The sequence below is a fragment of the Prunus mume genome, linkage group LG2 (genome assembly GCF_029339155.1).
Source record: "Prunus mume cultivar Tortuosa linkage group LG2, ASM2933915v1, whole genome shotgun sequence".
NCBI classification, from domain to species: domain Eukaryota; kingdom Viridiplantae; phylum Streptophyta; class Magnoliopsida; order Rosales; family Rosaceae; genus Prunus; species Prunus mume.
This window is the reverse complement of record NC_142699.1, coordinates 1,593,897-1,619,057: the sequence shown is the minus strand read 5'-3', so window position 1 is coordinate 1,619,057 and position 25,161 is coordinate 1,593,897. Positions and strand designations below refer to the sequence as shown.

Here is a 25,161-nt window from a genome sequence, read left to right as displayed (position 1 = left end):
TTAACTAGTACAAAAAAGGGGCAATGTCATTGGGGATTAGGCGAGTTTCTCTACACATACGGGCTCGGTCGTCGGTCTAACTGAGTAGCCTTACCCGCTAAACTGCAAGCAGGAGTAGGAACCTAACCACTAGTAGAGGGTGTTTTTTTAAACCATAAGAAAGTGGGTGCATATTTGTAGCCACCAAAAATACAGAAAATTTAGATTACTATCTTTAAGGGCTGTTTGGGAGTGCTTTTATAAAAAGCACTTCTACTCTGAAATATTGGTACCATTGTACATAACACAGATCACTTGAATGTCTTTGTACGATCTAAGCCTTTACAATTTAATGGGATGTGAGAAAAGAAGTGAAACTGCCACAGCCTATATTCCTGGTCAATTCACCTATTTCCTTATAACTGGAACCCTAAGTTTGCTTGGAGGCTTCTCAACTGAGTTTGTGAGCAAGGCTTACAACATTACCAAAGATGAAGCATACAAAATCACCAAAAGCCAGACTGGGGTTTTGATCATCAAGGTGGGTGAAGATGAGAATACCAAAATGCCCAAGCCCAGTGAAAACTCCACCCACAAACCAGTCCACAAAATCACCAGTGCAACAACATTGACTGAGAAGGAGTTTCCATTTCTCAAAGAGGCTGGGTTAAGTGCAAGCCTGATAAAGCTTGAAGCCAATGCAATTAGCTCCCCAACTTACACAACTGATGCTACAGTTCAAGTAGGTTATGTTGCTGGAGGGAGTGGGCAGATTCAAATTGTGGGTCTTAATGGCAAACTGGCCTTGGAAGTCAAAGCTGGTGATTTGCTTGTGGTTCCAAGCTTCTTCATGGTGGCTAAACTTGCAGGGGAAAATGGATTGGAAAGTCCTCACAAGTTCCCAGTAAGCAGAAGACGATCATATAGAATACTTAATTTCAAGACTTCATTTTTGCTAAACAATATTCAATGTGCATGTACAATAATATTATGTACAGCAAGAATTGTTTATTTTTAAGACATTTCCTATTGAGAGGGTCAATAATATACTTATACACACTACACGAATAACAGCACTCGAGCTCAAGACCTTTCTTGTGGGGAGCAATAATTGTTTTTTTTAAATAGTTTATTTTATGAATAATTGCCCTTATTTTTGCAGGCGTGTCCTAGAAGACTTAGCTGGGAAGACATCAGCATTGGTGGCATTATCACCAGAAATGTTACAAATATCCCTTAAAATAACTCCAGAGTTGCAGGATCTTCTCAGGTCAAGGATTAGAAAGATCTGATCAATTATCATCTAATTAATTACCTCCAATAATCACTGCAAGATTTCAGTCCTCTCTTTTATGTGATGTATCAGTTTTTACTGATTTAATAAGTCTATTTACCCCATTGCAAATCAATGGTTTCATGTTTGAATCCCCATGACACCTTGGTAGTGTGTGTGTGTATGAGAAATCCTCATTCTCCTATAATTTAAATTATCACATGTACTAAATAAAAAGTCAATGGTCTCAGTTTCAAATCAATGGTCTATTTGCCCCATTGCAAATCAATGGTCTCAATTTCACTTGCAGTGGTATAGTTCAATAGCTTACAAATTAAAAACTATACTTTTTAAAATAAAGTTTTAAATAATTAAATAAAATAAAATGAATAAAGTTCATCACGATAAGAATTATACAATTAAAATAATTTCAAAAAGACCTTTAAAAAGAGACCAATTTTGAATTTTAAAAAAATTAATAACATTTTTTTTTGTTGGTGACAATATTATATTAACACTTTTTTTTTTGGAAGAATTGAAAGTAGATTAAATGAGAACACAACAAAGTTATTATAAGAGAGAGAATGTGCAGAGTTATTATGGTGGGCCACCTTATTTAAATGAATTTCATTTCATAGTTTATTTTATTGACCTCTAAAATGCCAGTCACCTACTAACTCTAAATAAGTGTAAGTGGGCACGGATCTATCTCTTTTTTTCTTCCTTAAATCATAAAGATACAAATTAGAATACAAACAGATGACAGATCACAAGCGCCCAAACTAAGGTAGGCTAGATAAACACAAATAAGCTGAAAGAACAGTGACTCAAAATTATTGTACTTCATATTTTCTTTGGATGAGTTCATTTTGATTCCTACAGACTCTAATTTTGGTGTTTTGGGGGAGTGGGACCTCTCCTTTCTTCTCTGTATGTGATTCATACAATTCACACCAAACTAGACCACCTTTTTTTTCGTTGTCATGGTCTTCACGCACATTTCCCTAGGGTTTTGAGATTAGGAGGGGGGTTGGGGAGTGGGACCTCTCCTTTCTTATCGATATCATAGAGGACAGTTTGATCGGTGATGATGGCTGAGCAGTGCCGTAGTACACATGTAGTTTGTCAGATTTTCTACTTTGTCGTGTGTACGATTTGATTCTTGATATTTTGTAGACACTAACACATTAAAATACACCCCTAACAAGATTTGAATTTCATTTAACTCGAGTGTTAGAACAAATCTGAACTCACAAAAGCTCATGGGGTCTACAAAGATGACAATTGAAACGCAAGGGAAAACACAAAATTACCAACTACGGATATCTCTGTCAAAGTCGAGCAAGGTTTGCAGAGTTTGGTTTAAAGAGTTAGGCTTGAGGTGAATAACTTGAAGTGAAAAAGGAATTGCCTACGGCTCATTATCTCATTAATGCAAATGACTTCTTTACATACCAATTCCTTACTTCACATAAACTTAACCTCTCCAATTTCTTACCTCCCCGTCATTCTCATCGTCGGCATTGAGCTATCGGCCAGAGAGTGGATAAAATTGGAACTTTAGGTGACAAAAATTGAAAAGGCGTGTAGTCAACAAAATTCGTGAGTGTCATTAGAATTCCTGGAATACTTCAATTATTAACCCCATCTAAACAGTACATAATCTTTTGTTAAAGAAATTTTCAACTGTTGACTCTAGCCTAATAATGTACGTTATATATATATATTGTAGTGCCACTATAATACATCTATTGTAAAATATATTTTCAACTGTTGACTTTATACTAATGAGAAGCGTATTTGAACATAAATTGGTTGAATTGAACCAAGACACGTGGCATATTTGAACATAATTATGGAAAAAGACAGGAAATGTGGAAGAAATCAAGAGCATTTAAATTTTCTCTTCTTCTCTATATAATGGAACTCCTGCACCTCTGTCTTCACCCATAAACTTCATCAGGTCTGATCTGTATTGCTTTGTTTGTAGGCTTTAGGATTTTCTGGTCTCTCTCTTTCTCTTGAAACTAATTGAAGGTGGAAGCCAATATGGACTTAACACCCAAGCAAGCCCAGAAGTTGTTTGAGGGAGATGGTGGAGCATATTACATTTGGTCAAGTTCAGATGTTCCAGCTCTTGTTGAGGCCAAGGTTGGTGCAGGCAAGCTTGTTCTTCAACCTCATGGCTTTGCTCTTCCTCACTATGCTGATTCTTCCAAACTGGGATATGTTCTTCAAGGTAATTTTTTTTATAAAATTTTTGTTCATCATTGACCTTTTATATGAAAGTTTTGTTATGTTGCTTACTACAGTGGATATATATGGTACGTTCTCTTACCAAACTTATATTATCATATCATAATCAGCTTGATCAATTATTCGATTCTCGTAGAAGTTTGAAGATCGTGTGTATGTGCGTGTTTATTTTTGTTTGGCCAATTAAAAGTGGTCTAACATAAACATTTGTTTCCTCATTGACCTTAAAATTTTGTTTATGATGTTTGCTACGATGGATATATATTGTTCGCTTACCAAACTTATATTGTCAGACAAACATACGCAATGTCCAATTGTAAACCTAGAAGTTGGAAAATTTATAGGATTAATTAATGACATATTGATGCAGGTGATGATGGATTAGTTGGAATGGTATTCCCTAACACATCAGAGGAGGTGGTGATTAAGCTCAAGAAAGGGGATGTGATACCAATACCACTTGGATCAGTCTCATGGTGGTTCAACAATGGAGGCTCAAACTCTGAGGAACTTGTTGTTGTCTTCTTGGGTGAAACTACCAGAGCATACATTCCTGGTCAATTCACCTATTTCCTTCTAGCTGGAACCCAAAGTTTGCTTGGAGGCTTCTCAACTGAGTTTGTGAGCAAGGCCTACAACATTACCAAAGGTGAAGCAGACAAAATCACCAAAAGCCAGACTGGGGTTTTGATCATCAAGCTGGGTGAAGATGAAAAGACCAAAATGCCCAAGCCCAGTGAAAACTCCACCCACAAACTAGTCCACAGGATCACCAGTGCAACAACATTGACTGAGAAGGAGTTTCCATTTCTCAAACAGGCTGGTTTAAGTGCAAGCCTCATAAAGCTTGAAGCCAATGCAATTAGCTCCCCAATTTACACAGCTGATGCTACAGTTCAAGTAGTTTATGTTGCTGGAGGGAGTGGGCAGATTCAAATTGTGGGTCTTGATGGTAAACTGGCCTTGGACACACAAGTCAAAGCTGGTGATTTGTTTGTGGTTCCAAGCTTCTTCATGGTGGCTAAACTTGCAGGGAAAAATGGATTGGAGTGTTTCTCTGTCATCACAAGTTCCCAGTAAGCAGAAGATGATCATATAAAAATACTTCATTTTTGCAAGACAATATAATTGTTATTTGTTTTGTTTTATTTAGGAATAATAATTTGTCATGATTTTTGCAGACCTGTGCTAGAAGACTTAGCTGGCAAGACATCAGCATTGGGGGCATTATCACCAGAGATGCTACAGATAGCCCTTAATATAACTCCAGAGTTGCAGGGTCTTCTCAGCTCAAGGATTAGAAAGATCTGATCAATCATTATCTAAGCAGATCCATGCATGTTGATCACTGCAAGATTTCATGGCTTAATTCCTCTTTTATGTGATGTATAAATTTTTTACTATTTAAATACAAGTTTATTTCTCAATAATAAAATAAAATAAAATAAAGATTGTGTGGATCATTTTTTATGTGAAATCTCCTTTTGCTTCTCTCTTATTCTAAAGGATTGTGCGGATCAATGTGAAATCTCCTTTCATATGGAGATTCAATCTCCCACCTAAAATAAAATATTTTCTTTGGACTTTGTGTCATGGTAGACTTCTTACCAACGAGTCTCGAAGGCTGTGAAGGTTGAGGTTCTCTTGAATTGGCAATTTCCTCCTTTTGGGTGGTGGAAATGTATACGGCCCCACTTTGAAGGAGGCTTCACATTAAATATTAATTTACAGTAATATTTAAGGAGGAATTGAAAAAACTCACCTCCAACCATACTCTCTGTTCGTATGTATTTTTATTTTCAACGTGCTAGCATCTCCATTTGCTACACAGTCTGTATTTTTAAGTAAAATTAACCATATGAAGTCGCCATTAAAAATACCTACAATTATCACCTCCTTTATTTTGTTGTTGAAGTAGTGGAAGCACTTCATTGCATAGAGCAACTCCCTGCTAATTGTTACATCAATCTTCCTTCGCTGCCATTGAATCAATTTCAGAGAATTAAAGCCTATTATTGATATGTCACATGATTGTAAGGATGTATCAACATCTTCATATAAACATAGTTAAAATTCTCAAATAGTTCAAAACGTACGCTAAACGAAGAAACAATAGGCCACTACCAAGATAATCATACATCAAATGTGTACTTGACAATGAAGAATAAGAATCACAGAGACACAGAAGTGCCCAAAGAAATATAGGAATTTAATAAAAACCACAAAGAGAATATTGATAATTTTAGGATATATCTATTGTTTAGATGACACTTGTGTTAACATTGGTTATTATTGTTAAGCAGCAAGTCAAGAATTCATGTTTTGTGCCGCCGACTTCAATAATCGAATGGCCCGCACGCGTTATTTACTTGTACATTTTGGGTTGGCACTTTATGTATGTGTTTATCAGTCAATGAGTTGTGTTTGTAGAAACAGAAAATTTTGTTGTTTTGAACCTCAACACAGCTGAGGTTGCCCGCGCATCTCCACCTATTAAACCAGATTTTTGTATGAAGAAGGCCCAAATTATAACCGGTCATGCTGTACCGGTTGAATAACATTTGGTTGTTATTTTTCCAACCACAATGAAGAAATCGAGGTAGAAAATCTTCAAAAATCAAAAAGAGAAGCTCGGAGATGAAGAACGAACATAACCGAGCTCAATGCCCATGAAAATCTTCCAATGCTTATGTATCCTTAACATAATCAAACTAACGTAGTTGATGAATCGCAATAAGTGAATGATTCATTGAATTTGGAAAAGTGTTTGAGTGAATTTGGTTGGAGAAACCAAGAATTCAATTTAGTTGCGCTTGCGTCTAGTGAGATGCTAGATTGCATGATCAAATTAATGTAGTTCCAAATTGCAATGATTTAATTTGTGTAATTTTGTACCACTTGGGCTTTAGTTTGATGATTGAGAATTGAAGGCAATTTGGATTTGAGCTCATTAATTTATAATTTGTGAATTTGAAACTTTCAACCAAATGTTCACTAATTGGATTTTTAATGGACAAGTCCATTGTATTTGAGATTTGCAACGGAATGAGCCTATTATATTTGAGAATGTCGAGTCTTGAGATATGAGACGAGCACTTTGACATGAGACCACCATTGGATTGGGTCATGGGTCTTGAGCTTGCACTTGATAGCCAATATTTTAATGGGCATATATCATGAAACTTTTTATCTTGGGCTCCCAGCAGAGGGGGTACAAGCCCTCTTTCAACTGAGATTTACTGGGGCTTCTCAAAAAATCAAAGAAGCCAAAGTTTTTGTCCAAATAGGATTGGATCCTTCGTGTGGGAGGGGATCTGTTGTCTCTATTTTTAATGTCCCTTCGTGTCCCTTGTATAATTTGTTGACATGTGGCCACCCACTTAACCCCAATATTAACACTATTAACTTTACTTTCAATAAAATAAAAATTAAAAGAAATTCAAACGAGAAAAACAGCAGTCAGAGAGTTCCCCGCCAACGAGTACCCAACATTGACAACCCCAAACCTCGCTGGTTCCAGCCCCCTCACCTAACACAACCTCCACCCTGCTGCCCACTTCTCTTCCACTACCACCTCCTCCTCTTCTTCCTGAGCTCCCCTCAAATTTGGGTTTCTCAATTGAGCTTCGTCTGCCCCAAACCTCTCTCAGCCATCATCTCGCTCAGCCTTCCTCGCTCTCATCCTCTCTGACAGAGGCTTTGTCTGCGCCAATCCTCTATGCGCAAAACCTCCTCTCAGGCAAACCCCTCTGTCAGCCAGCGCCCTATGTCAGCCTCCGCTTCTCTCTTAAGCTGCCACCTCTCTCAATCGCTGCCATCACAGGTCAGATTGTCTCTTTTTTTTCTCTTTTTTTACTTTTCCCCCTTCGAATCTCTAACTAACTCTATCTGTCTGCAATTCGTAGATTCAGCACAGCAGTTCGCAGCCACCTCTTCATTTTATTTAGCTCTCTTTCTCTCTGTCAGGTATGATTCGCCATAAACTACTTGAGAATTTGAGTTTCTTTGTTATCCTGTCAAGTTTGGATTATTTCTCCACCTAGCTGGCCTGTGGTTCTTAGCTTAGTTACTGTCTGTTGTTTGCACATGATGTTTTTCAAATTGATTTAGGGTTGTGGTTCAAATTGATTTAGGGTGTTTTTTCAAATTGATTTAGGTTTGATTAAAATAAAATGGCATCCCTATAAATTTATCAAATTGATTCAAATTGATTGAGGTTTGATTAAAATAAAATGGAAGCCCTAGAAATTTATCAAATTGATTCAAATTGATTTAGGTTTGATTAGCAGCAGTTCGTGCAGATCAATAGGAAATTTCTGGAGCAGGTTGCAGCTTCCAGCAGCAGTTCTGCCACTCTTTGAGGTATTCTTCATCTCTCTCTTTCTCTTAGATTTTGATGTTCTGCAGAAATTCTGAAGATTTTTTAATTGTTTTTTGTGGATAAATTTCCTCTATTTTTAATTCTTTTCATCTGCCAAATTCATGTTATAACGAAGAGTTTTTGTTTGTATACACTTCTGGTCAGATTTCAGGGTCTTCATTTGCTAATATTTGCCTTGTGTTGTGAATAAGCTTTCTTTAGTCTCTATCTCCATTCGATTGGCTAAGCTGAAGTGCTGAACAAACCCATCACTTATTATATTGAATATATTAGATGAAAGCTCCGATTTTGTTTCCTTAAAAAACTTTAATTTCCTAATTAGATTAATAGAAATCAAACTGCCTTTTTAAACAATGCTGCCACTTGTGTTTCCATGAACCAAAACAAATCATGAAAAGGAACTATATGGAGGGATGCTTTGTTCTTATAATTTAGAATAATACAAGTTGAAGATAATATTGACAACAATTTATTAAGCTGTATTATGTTTAATACATATGTAAGGACCTAATTTTGAGCTTTATTAAGCTGTATTATGTTTAATACATGTGTAAGGACCTAATTTTAATACATGTCTCACTCTCATATTATGAGCTTTATTATGTTTAAGGACCTAATTGGGAAATGAAAGTAAATATAAATATGTACATAGTTATATTTTTTTTTACTTAAAGTGTTTTGTTTTGTTTAATTCGATTGTATAATGTTTAAGTTTTTTTTTTTTAATTGAGGTATTGTTTTTAGTTAATATCGTGTTTAAATTAGCATGAAATTAGTATTAATGTTGAAGATTTTGTTTTGTTTTGTGGCATGATTACAATCTATTTCAATTCAATCAAGCACCTCATTTTACTGGACAAAGTCAAGTATCCAACTGCAAAACGGTGTTTTATTTTATTTATTAAAAAAAAACAGCTATTAAAAGAGAAGAGAAGTTAAAGAAATAACCAAGTGAGGGCTAGGCCCAATTCATGGATGTCTCAAAGCACTTCCACTCATTTGTCATAGCAAAGGGCAATGGTATTACTATTTACGTGAATGGTAGCGGCGTTTGCAAAATGGTGTTTTCACCTATTATGGCAATCACTATTCACATGAAGTATGAGGAGAAGAATTTGTATAAGTTTTTATGTAGGAAGTGAAGAATATGACTATAAATTTTTTTTTTAAATTCTGAAATTTTTAGTTTTTTATTTTATTTTTATTATTGTTGACGTCATCGCTGACGTCAACAAACCCGAGCTAGAGCGCGATATCGTTTTGCCTTTGAGCTGATCTGGTTTCATGGGACCCAGCTTCTGCCAGGGCAGCTTAGGCCCGCTGGAAGCGTAAAACGGGGCTTGGGATCCTCCTACCCAGGCAAAGGCAACCGCTGGAGTTGCTTTTAGGCCCTTGAGGAAGACCGGGCTGCTTTGGATCCTGTAGTCTTTTAGATTAGAATATGAGTATGGCCCTGAGCTGAGCTGACTTGTAGTTTGTTTTGTTTTATTTTTTGGTCAGAAAATGCTTTATTAAAAGGCCCAAAAACTGCCAGCAAAACAACGAGACAGGCCATAAATTTGTACTGCCATGTTACCCTGGTTGTCAATTCAGTTTTCTTTAAAATTAAGAGCCCTGATTTACAAATGACAATCCTTAATCCTGATTTTCATCGAATCATCTGAAGCTCTACTGGGGAGAAGCTCAATCTGATTCTTTTTGGGAGGGAACAAATGGGGCTTCTCAGCATCATTCGAAAAATTAAAAGGAAGGAAAAAGAAATTCGTATACTCATGGTGTAAGTGAAACTTCATCTCTCCCTCTCTTGCCTTTTGTTCACTCTTATGATATGAGAATTAAGTAATCGTTGGTTTGTTTGTTTTGTTTTGTTTGGGAAGTGGGCTCGACAATTCCGGCAAGACTACCATTGTGCTCAAGATTAATGGAGAGGACACCAGTGTTGTCAGTCCCACACTCGGCTTCAACATCAAGACCATCACTTACCAAAAGTAAGTGAACTACGCTTAACCCCAAATCATGATTTTTTTACATTTGTATTTGTTTGTACCAAAGTGTTATGAAAATAGTTTGTGGGTTAATCATATATAGAGATAGTTGGAATGCTTGGGCTCCTATTAAGGAGATTGGGTGTTTATTTTCTCAATTTGGGGATTGTTTTCCCAGATTATTGACAACTGTTTATTTCATTGATTCGTTTATAGACCATAAAAAACTCTGGCACCAATGCAGTTTTTTGTTTATTATGATATGGAAACTTTAAATGCTTGTAATTTGATCTTGGCAGGTATACCCTTAATATATGGGATGTCGGGGGACAGAAGACAATAAGATCTTACTGGAGAAACTATTTTGAGCAAACTGATGGCCTGGTATGGGTAGTTGACAGTTCAGATCTTAGAAGGTTAGATGACTGCAAAATGGAACTTGATAATCTTTTGAAGGAAGAGGTATATTCGCTTGTTACTTCATTATACACTCACTCTTTTTGTTTTTGTACCTAGTGTAAAATAACCCATTTGGATTTCGTTATTCATATACCTCCTTTAATGTACGATACAATTTATGTGCTCATCTGCAGTTCCAGCTTTTAGGATATCCATCTAGTATGTGAGCATGTTCTGAGTGTATCAACTCATGCTGCATTTTCTCGAGTCTTGTACGAGTGTATAACTGTTTTAACTTTTGCTGGCTGTGAACTGATTAATTATGTAATTGAGATGCATCACTTGAAATTTTGGATAAGCAATCACATCCTCTTAAATAACTTATAATGTTGCTGGTCCGGAATCCTGAAACGAATATCGACATGATAAGACCTAGGAAATGCTTTGAGGAGTAATCCTTGCGCTTGTGAGTTATGACCATTATTTTGGTCAAATGTTCTAAAGAAGCTGACTTGTTTTGATGATATGACAGAGGCTATCTGGATCATCCTTATTGATACTAGCAAATAAACAGGACATAAAAGGTGCCCTTACTCCAGAAGAAATTGCTAAGGTAAGGCTCTAGGTCAGCGTGTATACACACATAGGATTAATTTGTGAATGTAGCCCTGGTTTTGTTTTGCATGCTTTGATTACCCATTGCCCGTAGACAGCTTTGTTCGTTGTCTTCGTTATGTTGCTTTAGATAGTTTATTCACTTGTCTTAGTATCTGGATGACAAATGCAACAACGGCATGGGTTTTACTCATCATGTTTGTGGAGTTTATATGCAACAATGTTATGTGAAATCTTTCAAGGAGTTTTGGTACATGTTCGAAACAATTTACATACAGATGAAGATGAGCATTCCTTTAAAATTATGAGTTTCTGAAACACTTATCTATTATACTTCCGTCTAGGTTTTGAACTTGGAGGCGATGGATAAAACTCGGCATTGGGAAATTGTTGGCTGCAGTGCATACACGGGAGATGGACTGCTTGAGGGATTTGATTGGTTGGTCCAAGATATTGCCTCTCGGATCTATGTGTTGGACTAATGCCTATCTTGAGTATTTTATTTTTGGTTGTGTTTTGAGTGATTTTTCATTGAGGTGGAGAGTTATCTTGGTATTTATGGAAAGCTGAATGGAACTTTCAGAGTTTGAAGCAAACTTTGCTGTTAAAAATGAGGGAAAATGCATTGTTGTAGTTGTAGTTGTAGCCTTGTGCACAGCGGCGGACCTCAGAATTTTTCAGCGGTGAACCCAGGAATTTTTCAGCGGAGTCAAGAGAATCAAATTCAAGTACCACTTGTGGTTTGAACTCCACATTTACTTTCGATGTTACCTCGGTTTGAGACTCCATTTTACAATTCTTGCAATTTAACCCTGAAGATCACCTCACCATCATAATAATATCGACACATGCTTTCATTGAGCATTCAAATATGTATAACCAAAATATTATATGCAAAATATGATTGTCACCACCAAAAATATAAAAAAAATAAAAAACCACTGTATATATCGGAGAAAAATACTTCCCACACGATATTTAAACGAAATAAGATTGTGAAACATTTGTAAAGACGTATTCTCCACATAGGAAGTCATTGTGAGCCTCTGGTGAAACATGACAAAAACTACTTCCAAAGAGCGTAACTCATGCCGATATACTTGGTCGAACATTTTCCTCAAATACTCAAATTCACAAATACAGAATATCACTTATCTCGTATTTCCGAGCTTCCAAATTTGTACAAATATGACAATGTAGCCGATTTAGAGCTAAGTTTTTGACCTTCCTGTCATAAAGGACTGGAAATCAACTCTAGTTTCACACTTGCTCAAAGATTTTAAAACCAAGAGTATATAGAACCAGATGCGAGTGCTCACTTTGTAGTCTCAAATCCTCAAGTAATCGAACTCAAGGCCACTTTCGAGCGTGCTCAAGGATGTCAACACCATGAGTACAGAACAAGACGCGCCGCGGTCACCAGATGGGTCCTCAAGGCTTGATGAATGCTCACACCAGAATCAACAAACCAGAAATATGAAAAGAGAAAAACGAATTAGAGGGGTACATGTGCTATTCAAGATAATAGCTTCTTTTGTATGGTTTGAATGACCAAAGCAGAAAAATTAAATTAAAAAAACGAATAGAAGGGGAAGATACTTGCTAGAGAACGACCCCAGGTAAGACCGCGTAGCCCAAAATAAAGGAACAAAGACAGTAAGATGAGGCCAGGATCATAAAGCCATCATGGGACTAGAAGCCCAAAAAGAAAAGTTCTTTTTTGGGTCAAAAGAAGCCCAAAAAGAAAGGATATAAAAACATTTTAGCGGCGAAAACGTTAGACACACACACTACATGCAAACTATTCAAAAATAAAGGATAACTTGCATGAGTTGACAGTTGAGTGAGTTTTACAGCAAGAAAAGTATGAGTTGAATCATGAATGATAGGTGGAAGTGGAACATTCATTTCCATCCCCATCCGGCTATAAAAAGCCCGTATTCTCTGCTTTTGTAATTAGTTTAGATATGTCTTTTATCACTAACTCCAAATTTAAAACTTTGTTGTCCAAAATGGGAAAAATTGCACACCTACCAAACATTTACCCAACAACAAAAAATCTGCTGAAACTAAAGAGATATCTGAAATGATTTAACAATTCGAAGAAAAAAAAGATAGAGCCATAGATTATCTTAAAACACTCAAACAATTATTAATAACGAGCACTTATGAAATAAACATTGGAACATCAATCAAATTTTCGTGGATCCGTACTTCGTATATCAGAATGAATCTAAGTTTTGTAGCATTCTCTTGTAAGGATCGACGGAAATTTGGTTCCCGTTCCAATGTTCATTATTCTTGACTTCTAAGATCTCATGTAAGTCATGAATGCTCGTTATTAATAATTGTTTGAGTGTTTTAAGATGAGAGCTGATTTTCTCACTCCTCTTTTATTCACTTACACTCCCTTTGTTAGAAATTGTATGTTCCCACTCCTCTTTTGTCCACTTACACTTCCTTTTTCATTATAGTACAAAAAGGGAATGAGAAAATCACCACCCTTTAAGATAACCTATGGCTCTATCTTTTTCTTCTTTGAGTTGTTCAATCATTTTGACACTTTTGTTCTCATCTTAATAAACTAAAACCAATCCAAGAATTTTGCAATGCAAATGTTTGAGTTTATTGTTTTTAAGATTGAAGTTCGTTAATTATGTTTATTTTGAGTTCAGTTCTTCTCTAGAATTTTAAGTTCTTGATTGCCTTGTTTCAGCTACTTGATGAATAAAAAAATTTGAATTTTTTATTTTCTCCAAATTCTATTACTTGGAGGAGGTATACAATGTACATACATGCTACTTGGTCCTCCAATGTAATCTTGACATTTGTCTCAGTTTTCCTCTGTTATTTCTACATCTTAATAAACCCCTATTCTCTGTTTACTCATGAGTTCAGAGAAAATCCTCAATTTGGTCTAATTTCTTATTTTTGGCTTCAGGGTTTTACCAGAATTGTCTTCTTCATACTTTTCCTGCCTTAATTTGATTTTACTTTTATTACTGAAGTATTGCGGTATCGGTTTATCTATAATCACTTCCCAAGTTTGCAAGAGGAGGTAATTAATTACCACTGAAGTTCTTATTCAAGGTTTGATAGGATTGCTGTATAACTTCAATGTAATTTAAAAGGAGGTAATTACTGCCTTGCTTAAGTGACACTCTGACACTAAACCGCCTTAACTATATTCTGTTCTTTCTTCTTGCCAGCACATTATAGGAAGAACAGATGTTGAGATTTTTACTGGGGTCGGCGTTAAGGAATCTCAAGACTTCAAGGAGGTTCTGGAAAAAGGTTACATGCAAAAAGGGAGATTACATTTGAGACACCATTATTTGGGTCAAAAACATTTTTGATATATGTGGAGCCTGTCTTCAGCAAGGCAGGAGAGACATTTGGTATAAATTGCATGGGGATGGATGTAACTGGATCAGATATTTGCATTTTGTATGTTTCAGAGTTCAATTCAAGACTTTTCTTTTGATCACTAAAGGGTATTTGTGTTTCTTCTGCACAAACAACAGGCGAGGAAAAGAGAAAAGATGGCAAAGCTTAGGGAGGAAATCGCTGTCCAAAAAGCAAAGGAACTTGCAACATCACTTGTTTGCCACCAAAATATGTTTCGTAAAAGCTTTAAAAGGACTCACTAGAGCTTCAACATCGCTTCATTTACTATTCAATAAAGTTTCATAATTTTTATTTTTTTTTAAACTAAGAAGTCGTCATTAATTTTTTTATGAATTTTTTATGAAAGTGTCACATTGAGTTTGTAGAATTTTGGTGTGTATATTTTTATGCTATTTAATGAATTATTATGATTTTTGGAAGTTAAAGCATTCAAAAATAATAATAAACGAAAGAGAATGACAAGTGGCAGCACTTGAATAATGCGACATTAGTGTTTTTAATGAGTGTCATTCTCGCATAGTGCCATGTGTCATGAGATTTCATTTTTATGTCTTTACCTTAAAAATTGACAAAAAAATAATCAGAAAGTTACACTAAAATTTCTACAAACTTTTTGCGACATTATCTTTGACTATCATTCGAGAAAAATCCAAAGTTGAATTTGGGAAGTTTAAAGTAATAATTGGTGGAAGAGTTGTAATACGGAAGAGTAATGATCTTTGTAGCTTTAGAATAATCAAAGCCCTAATTAATTTCAACAAAATCTCAAAATTATAATTCATCCCCAATTAAACCCTAGAATACTCAATTTTAAATTAAAACTATAATTAAAATATATAGCAAATGAGAGAATGAGGATAATACCTTGTTGGTGACAAAAGGAGAGGAGAAGATGTTGTTGCCAAGTTGCCTACCCAAGATAATAGAAGATGTAGCCAATAGAGGAAGAATTTGACCCCCAAAAAAAAAGGAGAGGGAGAAACTTGCTGTTGTCTGGTAGCAAAGAAAGAAAGAGAGAGAGAGAGAGAAAAAAATAATAATAATAAAGAAGTCTAATAGCCAAAGAGAAGGAGAGAAGATGGGACCACAAGGATGGGCAACATATAGGCATGGTTTGTTTTTAGAGATATTTAGTGATATATTCATTCGTATCACTAATATTATAGATAAACCCTCTACCATTGAATTTCTATAAACAAACCCAAAAAAAATTCAAAAAATGACAGCTGACCTTATTGAATTTAATATTGATTATTAAATTACTTTGATGTTCTATTGAATGTTTTGGGTATTTTTCTGAGATTTTGGAGTTGGACTTGTTTTAAGAAATTGATAGCAGTTTTGAAATTTATAAGAAGTTCAAGGCCTTTTTGTTATGTTGTAAATGAGTTTTGGGTGTGTTTCTAAAGTCTATTTTATATAGGGTATTTTTATAATTTGGGCCAGTATATTGGGTATAATAGTGAATCTCCCTTGTTTTTAATTCTTTTGATTGTTGGGCTAGGCTTATAACACATATATGTATTTTATTTTTTTTGAAAAATTTTAGGTGGGCAGGCACCCGCCCTGTACACCTCGCCACTGTGGTGTCAAGGTAGATTCTGTGTTTGTTTAATTCGCTCTTCAATCCAATGCTCAAGCCACGTCATTTTGCATACCTAGTCTTAGATTTGTCACGACTTAGTTGTGGACATTGAAAGGCTAAACAAGAAACAAAGTGAGGGAGACTATGCCGGCAAGATGAGAAAGAAGAGAGAGAGGAAGGAGGAGTAGGGAAAATGAAAGGAAAAGAAAGGAGGAGAGAATTGCTGGGTTGTAGGCCCTTTTTCATATATATATTTTTTAATTCTCACATAAAACTTAACTAAGTTTAACTATGAGACAGGTGCCACATTTTAATGATGGGGTGAGCATATACTTTTGTTTAATGTAGTGTGCAAAAATGCTACTAGTAAGGATATTAATTTAATAACATTAATATTCACTTTTCATTTGTCTTCCACTACAAAATTAGTTGGGTTCCATAATAAATATTATTTTATTGATATGAGTTAATTATATTGGTATCGATTGCTTTGACTTCTCCTATATTTAGACACACAAAATTCACGTATTATACATATAATTTTCATGTATTATTGAATAAAATAATATATATATATATATTTTAAAAGGGTATAGCATGCTATACTGGTTTTAGTATCACGGCTATACTCCTTTTAAAACAAAATGGTATAGCTGGTCGGCTGTACTTGTTTGACACGTGCGCATAGGAGCTGCTCGTATCTAAATAAATAGTATAGCCGCAGTCGTGCGGCTATACTAGATTCTTCTTTAATTTTTTAAAGGAATAGTATAGTCGTACGGCTTTACGCGCTTGACATGTGGCATCTATGTGTGGGCGCGTCCTTTTTAAATATATAAATAGTATAGCCGTACGGCTATACGCTTTAAAAAACAAAATTGAATCGAAATTTGGCATAGACTGTGACGATTTTCGTCGGGACAGGTTTAAAAAAAAAAACATATAATTAGTTTCTTTACTTTTGTTTTTTGGCCTACTTCTTTAATTCAATATATGTAATTATGTAATATCTTAGCCTTTATGAATTACTTTAATTAGTAATTATATTATATTTATTATTTAATACGAAAAAATTATGGAAAAAGTTCACAAAATAATTAATTTCTATTTACGAAGTCTTTTGTGAAACCATTTGGGTGTCCTAATTATATTTCCCATAGCCCAAGAGCCTTATCCATTACTATTAAGCCATTATTCGAGTATTTATTGTCACCTTTTCATTTTTAACTTTTCTAGAGTTATTATCTGTATAAAGATTTTAGCACCTTCAGGTTTAATAATGTAATATTAAATGCATTTTTTATTATTTGATTTCATATGGGTATAATTGGAAAATTAAATCAACTTTGTTTTATATTCTTACACAAACCAAACATAGAAAAAGAAATAAAGTGGCAATTCTTGGTTACTTTATTAGGATTATCAAATATGGGAAAGAAATCTTCTATTTCAGGTCCCTTGGGAAAAGACATTAGAATTTCCCATCAAATCTTTTCCCTATATTTTTTTTTGGGCCAATCGTTGGGAGAGGGAGAGGGGATATCAGTTAAATTGGTTCTCTACAAATTTTTGACAATATCAAGGGTCGAACTTGGGTGCCAATGTGGGGGGGAGGGGGAAAATTGCTCCCAAACCGCCGCAACTGACCACTGGCAATCTTTTCCCTATTCAATTGAGATTTTAAAATATTTTAAAGAAGTTTAAAAATTCATGCGTATTCAATCATGATTTTATAGAAGTCTATACAATTCTAGATGTATTCAATTCAAACCTTTTAAACTCATTCAAATTTGGATGTATTCAATCACGATTTTAAAAGACTTCATAAAAGTTTGGGTGTACTAAAAAACTCATTGATTTTAAAGAAAATACAAAAAAGTGATGGATTTCATTTGATTATAGACTAATTTTAGGTCATGACAATTCTTTGCTTCATCCCAGAGATTTTGAGAGATATATTATTTTTTCTCAAGATATTCACCACTTCTACTACAACCATCTTATCATGGCTATTATCGCCGCCACCACAACCGCCATCGCCACCACACCCACAACCACCACCACCGTGGCCACCTTCACCACCACCCCATTGCCACCCCACTACCAGTCCCACCATCACCCCCACTGCCACCACACTGCCACTGCCACCTTCACCACCACCCTCATTGCCATCGCAACCCCCACTACCAGTCCCACCATCACCGCCACCGCCACAGCCACTGCCACCGCCACTGCCACATCCACCACCTCACTCTCACCGCCACCACCACTACCTTCCTCACATCTCCATTGCCATCGCCATCACCATCATTGTCATCACTCCTAAATCCTTTGTTTTTTGAATGCCATAAACTCCATTAAAATCAATAATAAAACTCTAAAAAATTCAGTTAAAATCTATACACAATTTCAATCAAAATTTATGTAGCGTTTGTAGCATTAAGTCAAATTCAATTAAATTCAATTAAACTTCATCAACTTTATAACTTTTTTAAAATAATTTATAATCTAAATTGGATACACCTGAACTAAACGGGCCAGAGGATTTCAATTTTCGAAGGAGCGGGAAAACATCATTCTGTTCCTTTTTTTAATTCTCAATTATCGCAAACGACTGAAAGAGGAGGAGGAGAAATGTCCAAGTTCGAATTCCCGAAGCTCAGTCGCAACGACATAGTCACAATCCTCGCCGACTCTCAGATCGTCGCCATTTCTGACCGCGATCTTGTCAACCCAAACCCTGATTTCGTCGCCGACCTCTTCGCCCGGATCCTCAGCCATATCGACTTCCTCCACGAGTACGTTCCTCTCCTGAAAAACCTAATTCTCCCTTTCTTTCCTCTCTATAAATTTGCATAAACAAAGCCCTAATTTTTCTCCTTTTTATGTTTTCTCACTTTTTTGGGTTCTAATTTCTATTAATTTTTTTTTAAAGAGATGGACTTGGACCCAGATGCTCTGTTTGGTTCCTGAAGAAAAAAAAGGAAAAAGAGAGAGATGGGTAGAAGTGAAGAAGAATCCATGTTTGGGTTTTTGAAGATTTTCTGAGCTTTTATTATTTGATGTTAGTGAGATCGGATGTTGGGTGAAGGGAAGTGAGTTGAACAAACACTTTTTCTCCTTAATGGAATGGAGGGAATAACAGCCTAGTGCCGTGCTTGGTTTCTAAGAAAATGAATAGAGATAATTTTGAATTACTGCGTTCAATAGTTACTAAGAAGGGGAACGAAAGTTTCGCAGTTGTCTTGTCTGCTCTTTGTCACAGAGCATAAATTTCTACCATGAATTTTTTCTTATACATCAATTTTTGTTTAAGTTGAATTTTATGTTCTTTAATGTTCTTGAGTTTTATCAGCAGTTAATTAGAGGTTGGTTTTGGTAGGAAGAGAAGAGAAATTGAAGCTCCTTAATATTATAATTGTTTCTCTAATTTGGGACTAGTACCAATGTTCGTAATAGAATCTTAGCTTCAAACCTTCCTGGGGTTTCTTCTTTATGCAGGGAAGATTATGAGCAAGTTGAGTTTGCTGCCTTGGAGCAACTTGAGAACCCGGATCTTCACATTGACTCGGCTCGGAGCATGAAGCTGTACAACAGGATGAAGGAAGTGGTGGCCTTAGTAGATTGCCCTAAGAGATTCACCCTAAAAGATCTGATAAGACCAGAGACGGATCGAACTGAATATTTTCTCAGTGCAATTCTCAATTTTTGTCTTCACAGGTAACATTTGTGCAATTATTTAGTCTTTTAAAGTATAATATTTTAGGAGCTGTTATAGGTACTCCAAGAAAGGTCACTTTGCAAACCTCCCTTATGGTTTACAAGAGAGGAGTGCATGATTGGAGTGTCAATAACAGTTCTTCCACTTTTCATTTAAATTTGTTTATATTATTGAGTTAAATTCTTGTATGAGCTCTCCAAGTGTGCTTGGAATGTATATGATGCATGTTTGGAGGGTTGAATTTGTCAATGTTGCTTTGTAAGGAAACCTGGAGGAAGAACTTGTATTAATTTGTGTCACCTGATTTTCTCATGAGAGCTATGGTACTTAGCTGGTTAATGGTAAACCAGAAGTACAGTGTTCTAATAAGTGATCAAAAATAAAATAATAAAATGAGAAAATTCCTGTCCCAATCATTCCTTTCCTAAGCAATAGTTATTCCCATTTTTAACTTCAAAGAAAATAGAACACATATTACATATAAAAAATTACGGGTTCTAGTTTAAAGAATTTTATCTTAACTATTGCTTCTTACACATGTTAGCTGTATTTTTTGATTATCAGAGAGACAAAAATGAATATCCTTACCAAAGTTGTCGATCAAGTAACTGATATTGATGAGCAACGCAACAGGTGGGAGGACAGAATTTCCCAGGTAACTTTAATATGAAAATAGGTGTCTTTAAAACGTTCATTGTGAATGTGCATCAATTTCACCAGATATTTGTGTCGTAGTTGAATGCAGAGATTGCGGACTACAATGAAGCAAGAGAAAAGGAGTTACCTCTTGTTCAAGAGGTAGATGCAAAAGTAAAAGAATTGCGCCAAACAATTGCTGGCCTCAACAATCAGCAAATGTCACTGAGAACTTCTCTTCGAAAGTTGAAGGAGAAGACTGGAGAAATGGAGGAAAAGGTTAGAATATTGACTAATAATTCTAAACCCTGCTTGGAAAGCTGTTGTAATTGCTGGAGATTAAGCAATTGGTAGTGTTGAATGGTTAGGAAAATTGATGACGTACAATTTTAGGAAGGTGAGTGATTTTGTTATGAAAATTCAGAGACAGGCATTAAAAGAGCAATAGAATGAAAGATTAAAATGAAATTACTGAGGTCTTTTTGATTCATAATGACAACCACCAAATGTAATTTGATGATCTATCGCATCTACTTCCACTCTGGTTTTGGTTACTCTGGAGTTTTTATGCTTGATTGAGCCCTTTGTCTGTCTATACTTGGTTGTGTTTCTTGTATATTTTAACTGCAGTTCAACTTGTGAAGAGGTGTCGTGTCTGTGTGTGTATGTGCATGTGCACGCCCATGCTCCCCAAAACTCTAACCTTGTGTTAGTAGGAAGGAGAGCAGAGGGGCCAACAAATGCAGTCCTAAAATGTTCGGATTGAAGACAGATAAATGAGAAATGTTTTAAAACTTCCATTTAATAGTTACATTTTACTCTCAATTCTTCCTATTTTCCATTTGCCTCATTGAATGTAAGTCTCTACATTATTATTTATCATTGAGTATGCAGATTATCTATTTAGACAACTGTGTACGTTGATGTGCTGTGTTAAACTTTTATTTTGAGGTCATTATGCAGATTGTCTATTTAAATATTTATATTTTCAATTATTCTTCTGTTTTATTCTGTTGCTCCAGATTTCTAGCGCTGAGTTTGCTCTGGTACAAAGTGTCCAAGAAAGTGCAAATTTACGCTCAAGAATTGTTCAATCACCAGATAAACTGCAGGTATCGTTTCTGTTTAAGTTGTATTTGGTAAATGGAAATTTACCGAACAGAACTGCTACATTACTGTTGATTGCATCCCCACTCCAAGTGTTAACAGGCTCATGAAGTTTTTCTAGTTTTATTTTTCTGTAGTTAAGCGACAATTTAATATGGTCATGCATTTCATGAACTGAGTCATTAATCTTTAAAAAAGACCAGAAATAATAAATTGGTAAATTTAAAACATCAAGGAGGGGAAAAAAATTCGATATTATTAATTCAATCTGAGGCTAGCAAATTTCACCAACGGATTAAAGGTTCCATACATGAAATAAAGATGCACGGTGACAACAGATTTCCTTAATGAATACTCATAGTTGGAGTAAACTAGCCCTCAGCAGTTCCATTATGAGGATAGAAAATGAAGATGCTATAACGAATATGATGATTCCCTCCATCTCCTTTTGAAAACAAAAAAGAATGGAATTAGACTTATGGATAAAAGTTGGATATGCAGAAGATGCATGGTATACGAGATTGAATTTATTAAGTTTTATCCACACAGATTTGGTTTTACTCCCTATTATTGACATTGGATTACTGTTAATATGCACCATACCCATTCCACACTCCCTTTCCTTATACCCCTATTGTCCTTTTCCTTACCATTCTCACATGAACTTTTTCTCAAGTTTTCATTGTAGCCTATTCACAAGTGATCCTTGATCTCATAGTATGGGTTTTCCAAATAAGGGCTCTTAACTACTTGTTTCTGTATCTTACTAAATAACAGTAACTCCATTCATTTTTAGTTATGTTGATTGGGTTCAGTGTTTCTTTAGTTTTCTTTCATTAATTGCTGACCAGATTTTCACTTGAAGAGGGCTTTAGAAGAGAAGAAATCTGTTCGAGAGGAGGCAAAGAATTTTGAAAGGTCAGCAATGCAATCTTTTAAGGAGAAAACTGATGTTGATGAGGTTTATACAAAGGTAATCTATTATGAAATTCAAAGTTCAATTTTTCTTTCCTTTCTAGATGCTATTCTTTTATTTTTTTGATCTTCAAACCAGTTTAGAAAATGCTATGAAGGCTTGCATTCCAGAAATGTCACAATCTTTTAACAGTCTTAGGTTTTAAACAATATTTGGTTATAAATGACAATTAACTTTAAAAGATTAAAGCAACGAAGTGAAAGAAAAAAAAAATATTTATGAAATAAAGGGTAAACCTACATTACATGGTGATTAATAGCTCCAATAATTTAACACCCTAATCTATCATATTGTAGGAAAAAATAAAAAGGCCACTGTCCCTCACATAAGTCTTGATCTATATTTGGTGCAAGTCCTCTTACAATTTTCAAAAAACAGATGATAAATAAGATGCAATTTAACCATTTAGTAAGTTGATGGAAGTGATATAAAACTCGAAAATCATATAGTAACAGCCATTCATATTTTACTGATGTGTGTATGTGCCTGCACATGCTATAAATATACCAGACAACAATATGCATGTATCCATGAAAGAATATACGCAGTTTATACAACATTGTAAATTTTTATTGGTCATTTGTTTCTGTGCTTGTTCTCAGGTCTCAAAGAAATTGTCAAAGCACTTGGCCCAGATGCAGGCTATACAAGAACAGGTATGTATATACCATAATCTTGTATGCTTGAATGATCTTCGTAGTGTGAAGTCCTTGTTTTGTTGAGATTTATTTTATACTGTCTTCTATGCATGCGATGGTATAAATTTACTTATTTAAGATAAAAGATTTTGACTGTAGGCAATCTTATTGGTGCAGTCAAATGTTCTTTACTTGAAATGTCCTGTTTCATAACATTGCCACTTTTTAATTATTAGGTCAATTCTGCTAAATCTGTCGACAGAGATTTTAAGGCTGTGAAAGCTAAATTAGCTGATGATGGAGTCCTAAGCAGGTCTCTTCAGGCCAAACTGGTTGAACGGGAAGGAAAAGGTAGCTTCTTAGGGTTGATTTGGATGGAAGGATTTAGAAGGAAGGATTTTGGTTTGAATCTTTAAGTAAATTGCTTAATTGAACTGCAGAAATATCAAAATTTTATGTTAATAACATCCACATTTAAGTTTGATTATTTCAAAAGTTGAGGGATATAAAATACTTAAGAGAAAAGTGTCATTCAAGTCCCTCATTTTTTTTTTCAAATAAACAAATTAATTTGTTGATTTTATTAACAAAAGAAAGTAGCATTATTAAACTCTAGTTAAGCAATTTGCACCATAAACTCAAATATTAAACCCTCACTTTAAATCCTTCCATCCAAATGGAACCTATTTCAATCTATATTGAGTTACTTTCCTTTTTAAACATGTAGACAGGGCTTAATGTAAATGGCTACTTGTGCTACAGAGTTTAGAGCTCCTTTTCTTTTTCTCCAGTGGAACAGTTTAATGAATTAAAAAAGCAGCTAGAAAAAGAGAGAGATCTAAAGTTTGAGGAGGCTTCTAAAGAACTTAATAATGTGAAGCTGGAGGCGGAATCTAGGAGGCACGATATGGAAGCAAGGCAAAAGGATGTCGAAGCTGCAGTTGCAGAGGTACTATGTGATTAGATTATGATGAGCATACCAATCTCTTTCAGTCTGAAGTACAAACTGATAGTTTAGCTTTGCAATTGATAGGTGGATTCTGTCACAGCAAAGACTACATCAATAAAAGAATCTGGAGCATCTCATCAGAAACAATTAGCACGTAAATGTGAGGAGATCATGAAAGAGGTACCTTCCCATAGGAAACATTGTTTCCTTTAGAACTACTGAATTATATTGGTGGAACAAATTGAAATATTTATTTTCTATTGGGTTCATTATAGAATTTTAAGGAATATCAAGATATCAGTCAACGGGGAACTCTCTTACATTTAGCTAGGTTTTTCTATTTCACTTTCTTTTCTGTTTTTAACTTAACATTTCCCTCTAATGTGAACAAGCAAGGAATATTAAGTGTAAACTGAACCTGAACTCTGTGTAGCGCTGCCCTTTTATGTGATTAGTACAATTTTATGTTTTACTTCACGTTTTGCACCTTGAATGCTTGCAGTTCTACCAATATCAAAACTCAATTAGGTTCCTGCTGCCAATGCCTGATGGAGAGAGCCAATAGTTCGTGGAGCAGGGATTTTGTTTGCCAGTTTGACTGCAGGGCAAGGCACTTATATCCCGCTCTTCCTACTTGGCCAAAAATCTAGAGTTAATTGGCCGGATAAGAATTATAAATTCTTTCTTATGACTACTGATTGTATCTCTTAAAAAAAGAGCTGGAACATATTAAGGTGCCATGTCGTTAACCTCATAGATTTTGAGTTGCATGTATATTTTCAGAGAATTCACAATGGGTGTAACTTATTTAGGAGGACGAAGGGGCACTTACATCTGTTAAACAGTTTGTTCATGTAGTGTAGGTTGCTGTTTGTTTATTTGTTGTTTCATGGTTCATGTATAAAGCTAGCTTGTTTGAACTGTGATCAAATCAGAGCTATGATGTACTATGCGTGAACTTCTTCTTAAGGTAATTGTTTTACACCAATTTATCAACTTATTTAGCTATTTTTGTTGAGGGGCAGATTTATCTATCTTAATCGTTGCATGATTATGCCCCACTTTGTTTTAAAGCTTCCGTAGGGTTCTTCAAAGTTTAAACCTGATTAAGACAATAGTATCTTTATATTTATAAACAAACATTAACAATTTAAAAATCTCTTCCATGTAATAATAACTGTATTTAAAATATTTATAATTAAAAGTGAAGGGCAAGCAATGGTTACATATGTCACAGTTAATTTTTCATATTT

General features: G+C 35.1%; 4 protein-coding genes across 5 annotated transcripts; all 4 read left to right on the top strand.

Moving 5' to 3' along the window:
- Positions 1-246: 246 nt before the first annotated feature.
- On the top strand, positions 247-1,485 carry LOC103319203 (13S globulin basic chain-like). The gene is given in 3 exon segments (XM_008220725.3): positions 247-864; positions 866-883; positions 1,142-1,485. Coding segments are annotated over 3 exon segments (714 nt in total). The 5' UTR covers positions 247-298; the 3' UTR covers positions 1,272-1,485.
- Positions 1,486-3,189: 1,704 nt separating this feature from the next.
- LOC103319073 (cocosin 1-like) lies at positions 3,190-4,999 on the top strand. Its single transcript, XM_008220566.2, has 3 exons — positions 3,190-3,491; positions 3,879-4,584; positions 4,690-4,999. The coding sequence occupies exons 1-3, from the start codon at positions 3,302-3,304 to the stop codon at positions 4,817-4,819; spliced, it is 1,026 nt and encodes a 341-aa protein (XP_008218788.2). The 5' UTR covers positions 3,190-3,301; the 3' UTR covers positions 4,820-4,999.
- A 2,035-nt stretch (positions 5,000-7,034) lies between these two features.
- On the top strand, positions 7,035-11,484 carry LOC103319072 (ADP-ribosylation factor-like protein 2). Of its 2 annotated transcripts, XM_089044827.1 has the most exons (8): positions 7,035-7,331; positions 7,414-7,474; positions 7,785-7,870; positions 9,556-9,666; positions 9,767-9,877; positions 10,174-10,336; positions 10,806-10,886; positions 11,233-11,484. In XM_089044827.1, exons 4-8 carry the CDS (start codon positions 9,602-9,604, stop codon positions 11,368-11,370), a joined length of 558 nt encoding a protein of 185 aa, XP_088900953.1. In that variant the 5' UTR covers positions 7,035-7,331; positions 7,414-7,474; positions 7,785-7,870; positions 9,556-9,601; the 3' UTR covers positions 11,371-11,484. The 2 variants fall into 2 exon arrangements, with proteins under 2 accessions (XP_088900953.1, XP_016647710.2); XM_016792224.2 differs by lacking the exons at positions 7,035-7,331; positions 7,414-7,474; positions 7,785-7,870 and having other exon boundaries at positions 9,481-9,666.
- Positions 11,485-18,398: 6,914 nt separating this feature from the next.
- LOC103319071 (kinetochore protein) lies at positions 18,399-24,930 on the top strand. Its single transcript, XM_008220564.3, has 11 exons — positions 18,399-18,679; positions 19,383-19,601; positions 20,167-20,257; positions 20,338-20,517; positions 21,261-21,350; positions 22,211-22,318; positions 22,924-22,977; positions 23,196-23,310; positions 23,751-23,908; positions 23,993-24,088; positions 24,411-24,930. Exons 1-11 carry the CDS (start codon positions 18,516-18,518, stop codon positions 24,471-24,473), a joined length of 1,338 nt encoding a protein of 445 aa, XP_008218786.1. The 5' UTR covers positions 18,399-18,515; the 3' UTR covers positions 24,474-24,930.
- Positions 24,931-25,161: the final 231 nt, after the last annotated feature.

Excerpts from the sequence above, each read along its gene's own strand:
- LOC103319073 (XM_008220566.2), top strand. The coding sequence starts at position 3,302 with ATGGACTTAACACCCAAGCAAGCCCAGAAGTTGTTTGAGGGAGATGGT. Across the intron at positions 3,492-3,878 it reads ACTGGGATATGTTCTTCAAG|GTGATGATGGATTAGTTGGA; the intron begins GTAATTTTTTTT and ends ATATTGATGCAG. Across the intron at positions 4,585-4,689 it reads TCTGTCATCACAAGTTCCCA|ACCTGTGCTAGAAGACTTAG; the intron begins GTAAGCAGAAGA and ends TGATTTTTGCAG.
- LOC103319072 (XM_089044827.1), top strand. The coding sequence starts at position 9,602 with ATGGGGCTTCTCAGCATCATTCGAAAAATTAAAAGGAAGGAAAAAGAA. Across the intron at positions 10,337-10,805 it reads ATAATCTTTTGAAGGAAGAG|AGGCTATCTGGATCATCCTT; the intron begins GTATATTCGCTT and ends ATGATATGACAG. Across the intron at positions 10,887-11,232 it reads CTCCAGAAGAAATTGCTAAG|GTTTTGAACTTGGAGGCGAT; the intron begins GTAAGGCTCTAG and ends ACTTCCGTCTAG.
- LOC103319071 (XM_008220564.3), top strand. The coding sequence starts at position 18,516 with ATGTCCAAGTTCGAATTCCCGAAGCTCAGTCGCAACGACATAGTCACA. Across the intron at positions 22,319-22,923 it reads TTGATGAGGTTTATACAAAG|GTCTCAAAGAAATTGTCAAA; the intron begins GTAATCTATTAT and ends GCTTGTTCTCAG. Across the intron at positions 22,978-23,195 it reads TGCAGGCTATACAAGAACAG|GTCAATTCTGCTAAATCTGT; the intron begins GTATGTATATAC and ends TTTAATTATTAG.